General features: G+C 41.8%; 1 protein-coding gene across 4 annotated transcripts in view; it reads left to right on the top strand.

Annotated features, from left to right (window-relative positions):
• The first annotated feature begins 463 nt into the window (after positions 1-463).
• The window catches only part of CLEC16A (C-type lectin domain containing 16A), an 89,993-nt gene continuing 81,178 nt past the window's right edge, over positions 464-9,278 (top strand). For all 4 annotated transcript variants that reach the window (XM_075105300.1, XM_075105299.1, XM_075105302.1 and 1 more), the window contains exons 1-2: positions 464-726; positions 8,027-8,155. In XM_075105300.1, coding sequence (XP_074961401.1) covers positions 647-726; positions 8,027-8,155 — 209 coding nt within the window. In that variant the 5' untranslated portion in view covers positions 464-646. The remainder of the gene's footprint in view (positions 727-8,026; positions 8,156-9,278) is intronic.

Below are 9,278 nucleotides of genomic sequence, written 5' to 3'. Positions count from 1 at the left end.
AAGCTCTAACTGCCAAAGGGAGGGAAGGAATCAAATAAAAAACCGAGCCAAGTCCTCCAGCCCTCGGAGGTGCGGGCGGCCCTCGGGGCCCGCCGTGCTCAGCCGCGGCGCTCCCGGGGGGCTGGGCGCCTGCCGGGCAGCGTCACTCGGTTTGCTCCGAGGAAAAGGGCCGAAGCGCGGCCCTCGGAGGAGGAAGGCGTGGGGGGCCTGTCTCCGCCTGTCTGCGGAGCTCCTGACAGGACAGCCAAGAACTCCGGGCTCCCTGGGGACTCTCCCGTTTCCCCGCCGGTGGCGGGCCGTGCCAGGCATCGGGCGGCGGCAGATACCTCCCCAAACCGGGGTCTCCCGAGAACTAAGAGGCGCCCGCCGCTGCCGGCCTCAGGAGCGAAGGCGGGGCCTCCAGGGGCTCGGGCCCCGCCCCGCCCCGCCGCCTGCTGGGACTCGCAGTCCGCGCGGCGCTGCCGGGGCAGGACGCGGGACGACGCTTCCCAGCGTGCCCCGCCGGCGCATGCGCCTTGGCGCTGGTGTGCGCCGCCGGCCGCCGCTGTCGGGGCGCCTTCCCGATCTGTGCCCGGCCGGCCGCCCTTCCCCGCGGAGCTATGAGGCCCTAGGGCCCCACCGGCCGTAGCAGACCTTCTTCGCCAGAATGTTCGGCCGCTCCCGCAGCTGGGTGGGCGGCGGGCACGGGAAGGCCGCCCGCAGTATCCATTCCTTGGACCATCTCAAGTAAGTGCGGCGCCGGCCGCAGGCTCGGGGGCAACCGTGAGGGGAAGGAGAGCCGGGGGGCTGTCGCGGGGAGATGTGCTGCGGTCGGCGCTCCGCGGCTGTGACGGACTCGGCCCGTGGGAGCCGGCGCGGGGGCCCGTGGGCGGACGGGCTCGGCCTGCGGAGCCGCTCGGCAGGGTTTTGCCTCGGAGCGGCGCCGGGGCGGCTCGGAGGCGTCCCGGAGGAGAGGGTGCGCGGAGGGAGGCGGCTCGGCAGGCGAGGCTCCCCGGCCGCTCGCTCTCCCCGCGGCTGTGCGCTCTGACACAGCTCTCCCCAGCCGAAGGCTCCCGCAGGAATTCACCAGCGGCGAAGGAGGCTCTCTGTGCGGCGGGGCTTGGTGTCTTTTCTTACGGAAATCAGCCTCTTCGTCCCAAAATGTTTTCAGGGCAGACGCGGTTCCGTGATGTCATGTCACCCTCGTGGCATGCGATACGTGTTTGTTTGATTTTTAATAATGTCACAGGGTCATTCATAGGAGTGGAGTGTAAGAGGTGATAAATACAAGAAGTATCACGTTCCTCTTGAGGGACAACTTTGTTTCCTGGTAGTGGCCGAGACGGGGAAGCGAGGAGCCTGGTCCCAGCCTGTAAACAATACAGACCTTCTGAGGTGTGTGCGTGGGGATCGTGGTAGTCAGCAGTGATTCGTGGTAGTCGGGATGGTGGTTTTGCAGGTCGAGGGGATGTACCCTGGTTAGAGGACTCAGCAGCTGGCACAGTAAAGCTGTTAAGCTTGAGAATTGTAACGTTAGTCCCTGGAGTCTGACATCTTGCATTCCTGCAGACTGCAGAAGGTGGAATAGTTCTTTCTAGCTTTGCCACTGGACAGTTGGAATGACAGCAAAGGATAAAACAATTTTAAATTCTCTGTTCCATTTTAAGCATTATGCTATTGCGAGAAAAATGACATCCACTGTTACAGCTTCTCTTTCTACTGAACAAGGAAAAGAGGTCATTAAGAAGGGAAGCATATTCTAAATAAAATCTCTGTGAATACATAGTTCGTTGAGAAATAAGTGGCTGGTAGTTTTCAATGATTAGTCACATTACAAGGAGGGCATGAATGGGGTCTGACAGTAGTGAGCAGGATGTACCTGTACAAGATTTAGATCTTGCAATTACTTTATCAAGATGATTTATGGATTCTAGTCCTTGTCTCCAAACTGGAAAAATGTTCAAAATCAGCAAAACTAATTGAAATGTATTATTTTTTTATCAAAGATAGGGAAATCAAGTCCATAAGTACAAAAGTGATGAGGCAGTAGCACTGCAGAAAGGAATTTTGAAAGCATGGTAGGTTGGACTAGTAAGTCACCATGATGTGGCATTGCAGGAAAAAGGGAGAAGTCATGCTCAGATATAATCATTGCAATGTTCTACTTAACATACAAGGGGTAGTCATTGGGTACAACTCAGCGCTAGTGGAGCTTTAGATCTATCCGGTTTTGATATTACAGTTGAAGATAGAGCAACAATGCTGAGGCATAATGGAATTTGAAGAAATTGAATTTAAGTTCAGAAAAAGTAGGCTAGTGAGGGGGAGACTGTAGGATGTTAGAATCTTTTAGGCAAGAAAAATGCGATCACATGCTGTCCTGAGGCCACAGAGGGTAGAAGAAGTGATACCCTGTTTGATTTGCAGCAAAAGGGAATTAGCCCATAAGTGTTGTGGCTTGTGCTTGACTTAACTGAGAATTGAAGCATATAGTTCTCTACTAAAATACTAGCTTTGGTTTGTTTGCTTTTTTTCAGGTGATTTCTTTAATTATAAAATCTAAAATGGTAATATGTAAAGGACAGCCAAGACCTTTGATTGGTTTAGACTATGTGTATTTTAAGTGTTTTAGCCAGGCTGTATGAATTTCAGTTTCTAGCTAGATGTCAACAGCAAAGGTAGCTACCCAGTGGTAAAGTGAAATTTAGGGCAGTTGAAGCAGGTAAAGCAACAGAATGAAAGAGGGCAAAGAACCTTCATTTTGGGGTCATGAAATAAAGTTGGTCTTGATGAGCTCACTATCTTGTGAGCTGTCTGCATTCTCATCTTTTCAATTCATCAAAAACCCACATTGCGTTCCATGTGAATGAGTTGAGTAGAACACACCAACCTTGCTACTACCAGTTAGCTTAGCCTATAAAAGGTGTATTATGCTATGTTACAAGGGTGAAATTTGCCTGGGCTATCCTTATGGGAATATTTTTATTTTTTAATATGCATAATGTACAGTTAGACTAAGTTGTAGGCCATACACCTGTTTAGTAATACCGAGAGAGTTACTGCTTTTTGTCAGTAAATGTTGGATCTGGAACTTCCTTCCCCATCAGCTTTAATACAGTTTCTTTGAGTCTTGCTTTTGAATTTCTGCTATTCAGTCTTTCTGCAAACGTGCCATAGAATGAATTGGCTAAAGGAAAATCCTGAGTCTGTCTGTATTTAGTGTTTTGATACAGTCTCTTGGTCTGGTGAAAACAGTTATAGTTTAATCCAGCCTTATAATACCTCACTGAATTGGTATCTGGAGAGGCTATGAAACAGTGCTATGCATTGCCTGACTGCTTCTGACTTATTTTTCAGAGAACTTGATATTTTAGCGCCCTTTGGTTAGTAATTGAGTGAATGTCAATTACTTAATAAATGGAGAAAGCCTAAATATTCTGGAACAGTGTTAGTGATTGCTTGTGAAAATGGTCTGACTTATTTATTATTACATGAGATTGTGTCTGAAACAAGGCCAAAATCCACTTCTTAAAGGTGGCATCCAGCAGTTTAAAATAATACCTTTTTTCCCTACCTTTCAATAGTCCTCTGCTCTGTTATATGCCTCCAGTTCTAAAAGCAAACACATCAAGGCTGTTTTAGGGAAGCCTGTCTTACTACACAAACTTGAAGTAGTTGCTGCTTTCTCATGAGCTGCATGTTCTTCCTGCTCTTGTGGCCTACTTTTGTGCATAAGCCAGGTGTCGTTGTTGGTCAGGGTTTCTTACAGTTCTCTCCAGCTGCTGACTGTGATAGTCACTGTACTCTGTTTCTGCAGCTACTTACCTTAGGAGCTGTGACCTATGGTTAAAGCACCAAAAAGTCTTTCATATTGCCCAGTTGAGGATAGTCTAACCTTAGCAGATGCACAGTCAGATCTCCTTGAGAGCATAACTGTATTTTCTTTCCCCATCTGTCTACAAACATTGACTTTGCATTGGAATGGATGGAGAGGATTTATGTCATTTTTCTCAGTATTAAAGTGGTGATATCTTAACCATTTCTGAAGAGTTCATCTGATATCATCTCTGTTTTTCCTGCTAAAGTGAGTTTTCGGAACTTAAGCTTAGTACCTTTGTTTTTAGATGCAATTTTTTTATCCTACTTTTCTAAGAGGTATTTTACATAGCCCTGGTGTTACCTTCAAGTATGCTTCCCATTGTTGCTTCTACACTTGGTATTTTAATTGCATACTGATTGCACAAAAGGTTTTATACCATTAGTGTTGGGTGTTGAACATTTATCATGACTTGGTCAGATGTAGTGTCCATAAATATGTATGGTTGAAGACTTGATCACAGCTGATTCATTTCCCGAAGTACTGTTCATGCTATACATCAAGCTTCCTCTGTGAGAACAATTTGTAATTACATGGTTACAGGCAGCATAAAGAAGGATGTGTGTTATGGTTAAGTGTGAGGTTTTAAAATTTGAGTCTTTCACTTCCTAAACTCTTCTATGTTTTAGTGTGTTCTTGTAAGTAATAAGTAGGAACATCATTAATACACACTTTCTATATTAATGAGTTGTTATGTTATCCCTTTGAGTGTGGTTTCTTACCAGAAGAATGTTAAGAATTTTGTTTCTCTCGTGAAGTTGCACGTGAAGTGGCAAAATCTCCCACTGGTTTTGATGGTATCAGGTGCTCTGATGCTTCCTGCATTGTGGGGTTTTGTTAGGTTTTTGCTGGAACCCAGTCTTCAGACACAGAGAGAGAGATGACAAAAACCTCCTCTTGGAGAGTTTAGCATTTTGGATAGCAAACTTGACCCCTTTTGTAATGAGCATTTAAAGATAGGCTTTAAGGATTTATGTAAATGTAAAAATACTGATTTTGTGTGGTATTTTATATTTTCGTGATATGGTATGTTGCATGTCTGGTAAGAGAAACAGGTATGTGCATGCTTTCTTGTTCATTTTCAAGTAAGTAGATAAAGGAATAGCTTGACAGTGAAATCCAGGTTTTCTCTAAGTGTGTCGATGTGTTAGCAAATCAAGGAACTTTGCAGTAATGTTGCTATTAAGTGAATTGATTTGGAGTTAATGTATTCCTGACTGTTAAATATTTCTTGCTTTTTGATTCTGTAATGCTCTATGTTCCACAGACTCCCGAGGTGAGGTAATAGCAGTTCTTTGCACTGCTTCCCTTTCCCAGAATTCTGCTGTTGGACTAAATTTTATTCCCAAGTTTGCATATAACTTATTAATGAGGAATATATATTCAACAGATGCAGTAATTTATACGTGACTTCAAATAAATAGGTTAAAATACGTGAAGTAGCATAGTATTAGTTACTCTCAGGAAAAATACTTACTATACAGATTGCTGTGGAATGAACTGTTCTGATTTAATTGCCTTCTCTCTTCAGCTGTTCACTGTTCCATTAACTGATGCACGGTCAGAGCAGTGACTTAGTTTTTGCTCTGTCTTTTGATTCCCTGTCCTGATAATACATATAGTGCTATAATGGGAAGTTTTTGTAGGGCTTGTGTGCTGTATGCTCTTTTAGAAAGCCCTGGGAATTCTAATAGGTGGACAGGCTTAAACACTCCCATCTTCACTGTGAGCCATCATGCTGTCAGTTTCCATAGAAGGAATCTTGAACTGTGATCCTCAGATTAGTTGAAGAGGATTTGCAGGTGCTCTTTGACTTGCTGTTAGTGACTTCTGTTATAGTTCAGCACGTGACCAGGTAGTTGTGACTGTAGGAGATAGCTGTTAATCAACTTTCCCTAGAACGGTTTCAGTCTGAGCAGTTTCTCTTCCGGATTTGGAAAATGAGTATTGATTATGAGAGTTAAAAAACAGTGGGAAGAGGGAGAGAAAATCTATTACTTAAGAGAGAGGGTATGGAAATCCAACTCTTTTCACCCCTTCCGCCATCTCTTCCCTCTTTGTTCCTCTTTCAGCTGCTGCCTGGTAGGTTAACCTTGATACGATGCAGGCTTTATCACGTCGCTGATGTTGGCAGGGAGGGAAGGGAGCATGCGGTATATCAAGTTTGTTAAAACTGTGAACCTCAGAGTTGTTTACCTCTTGGTGTCCTTGTGCAGTGCTCAACGCAGTGACATCAGAGTTATTTGATTAAGCAATATCAAGATCAACAAGCATATAGTATTTTACTGAAACGACATAATAAACTTCTCTGAAATAGCTTCTGCTTCCTGTGTGGCTTGTGAGGATGGATTATTGTCTCGTAACAAGTCCTGTGACACTCTGGCCAGCTAAGTAGCAGCGCAGTCATTGAAGAAGGTTCTCCAAACAAATTTTTGCAAATTTTAAGTAAACTGCAAATATGATCAAACCTTTTCCTTACTTGAATTCAATTAAAAAAAAAAAGTTCTGAAACTAGGTGGTATCTTGGTTTGTCTTCCTAAGTCTGATAAATAATTGGAGCAGCCCGATATATGTGTTCAGTTAAATGGCATTGTAATCTCCAGCTGCGTGTTTGCCCTCTGTAGTGATTCAGTTTCTTACTATAGATAAAATCGATGGGAATACTGTTTTTTTGAAATGTGATTTCATGTCTGTTTTTGGCCTAAACTTCTGAAACTTACTTTAAACTAGACACCCCAAAATTTTGTTTTAAAATGCACCATGTTTCCTGGAATCCCACAGCAGCTTCGTAAAATTGGTATTTTTATCTTTTATATAATAGCTGCTCAAGGTCTTTGGGTCTGTTGCTTAAAAATCGGCTTCTTGAACTTCTAAACTCCCGCACCATACTAAAATTTCAACCTCAATCACTGAACAAACTTTAGTGGAATCCTAAATGATAATGATAGGCTGCCCCAGAGTCAGGACCTGCAGGCTGTGTTCCCAAAAATAGATCCTGGGAGTTTTGATTAACTCCACTTTTCATGGGAAGGTTGGTAGTATGGAAAAATCTGCCTTCCTTCCCAAACACTTGTGAGTATATTGCACAGACCATCCTGAATGCTCAGGTGTTACTCCTGGTTTTCAATAGATTGCAGTGTAGCAATATATGATCTGTGTTTAGTAATCTAAACTCTTGCAGTTTTAAAATGACATTAAATTTTTCTGATTATATTCTTTATTTAACTACTTCCATAATTGTGCATCTTTCTTTCACCCATCCTTTTTCTTTATTACTATATAACAGCAATAAAAAAACCAACCCTAAACCAAAAAGAGGGAGAAAAGCAGTGGTGATTCTTGTGCTTTTATTAGAATTTGCCCCCCTACTTCCCCCCCCCCTTTTTTTTTTTTTTTAGGACAAAGGAAAGTAATCTTTGATGTAACATCTTATTTGAGGAAAAAAAGAGAAATGTGCTTCCTTGACTGAGTAAAATTCTGGGACTTAGAGTACAAGCCTTTCAAATGTTATTTAGTTTTCTGTCACCTGTGTAATATAGGTACATTTTTTTAAAAAAAAAACTTCACTAGACACACTCTTGCCCTTTGATATAGTAAAGCTGGAAATTGCCACCTTTCTGATTAGTATTTCTATGCTTGAAGGGCCAGAGACCTGATGATTTAAGATTTGCTGAGATGAGTGGTCTTTGAGAGTCCTGATTTTGAAGCATCAAACTGACATGAGCCTGTAAAATGTATCTGCAGACAAGAGAAGGGGTCTAACTTTTCTAGTTAGATCTGCATGTACCTCTTTCCAGAATTGCACTTCCCCATATCAGCTACCTGCTTCTCTATTTCTCACCACGCCTTTAGCATACTTCCGAAGAAATTGACTAGGTTGTCCTAAGAAGCACCATGGGACAAGTGTTACAAAATTTCTAGTCCTATGTTAACATACATATAAGCATTCATAACTCACCTGGCTAGTTTTGGATTTGTTTTGTTTGTCACATATTTTGTTTAACAATTACTTTTCTCTCTGTGTCAATATTAAAACGAAATTTTAGGATTTTAAAATTGTACAGTGATTGGACATAGTGTGTGTCTACATTGTTTCAGTGGCTGAAGACAAACATGATACATGTAAAAGTGGCAGGATAGTGTATTACTTGAAATTATTTTTTCTTGTAGGTACATGTATCATGTTTTGACTAAAAATACAACAGTAACAGATCACAACCGCAACCTGCTGGTGGAGACTATTCGTTCTATAACAGAGATCCTTATATGGGGGGATCAGAATGACAGCTCAGTATTTGAGTAAGTACTTCTAAGCATTTTTGGCTCTGGTTTTGTTTTTGGAGAATGATTAGAATTGCAGAGATATCTAGTTCAAAAGGTTAACTCTTCCAAGACTGTATTTCATGAATGTAGGTAGAAAGCTGTGTCCTGTAGTAGGTGGGTAAGCAGGGTCATATTCTTGTCATACAAGGAAACAGAGAATTTGCTTCTGTTAACAAAAAACGTGTTCTAAGTCCAGAGCCCCTTTCAGACACTGCTTTTGCTTGACTCTCAAATCTTTGATATAAATACAAAATCTAACCTATTTTAGGGCCCAGATCTACTCAGTACCTCTATTAATATCATATGATTTTAATTTGTTCAATTTATATAAGATGCTACAAATATATACCTTATCTAGCTGTGATATTTAGAATTCTTGTCCTGATGTTATTTTAATCCTCATAAAATAGCATGATAGACAAATGAACTTCAAAACCAATATTCGCAGTTGCAAATCTGACTGTATTAATGCCCATGGTTTGGCTGTTGGCTTCAAGTCACTCGCTCTCTTATAAAGGCAATTTGTGATTCAGTTAAGGAAAGCTAAGGTGTTTTGGTTTTTAATTACTTACTTAGGGAGTGGTTGGTTTTATTTTTACAAGATTTCACCACGATTGGGCTATGGTGTGGACTAAGGAAATTAACTTATTCTGATTATTCATATCTGTACTGTACCTCCATCATACTCCTGTCTTCTCTGCATTGGAGAATTTTAGGAATGAGGAGGGTTTTTTCTGCAGTTAATGTAAAAAATTTTCATAATATGTACTTGTGATGTCTTGGTAAGAAAGAGTCCACACTGTTCTCTCTAAATTGCATGTATTTCTGGTTTAAAAACACTGCAAGCATTCACTTCTCTTTGAATTGTACAATAAAGCTTGAAATGCTTGCTTCTGTTATGGAAAAAATAATAACTGAAGTGGATCAAAAATAAGGTCTACAGTGTTGAAGACAAAAAGTGTGTTAGCTTAAAAGGGGCAAGTGAACAAAATATAACCTTTGTTTAGAGACTTTCCCCTTCAAAATCATGATTGCAAGGTAGGGAAGCTGCCTGATAAAATAAATATACTAAAAATAAAATAAAAAATGCCCTGATTTC

Source organism: Phalacrocorax aristotelis, chromosome 10 (assembly GCF_949628215.1).
Source record: "Phalacrocorax aristotelis chromosome 10, bGulAri2.1, whole genome shotgun sequence".
Taxonomy (NCBI): Eukaryota; Metazoa; Chordata; class Aves; order Suliformes; family Phalacrocoracidae; genus Phalacrocorax; species Phalacrocorax aristotelis.
This window is presented reverse-complemented; position numbering and strand designations above follow the sequence as displayed.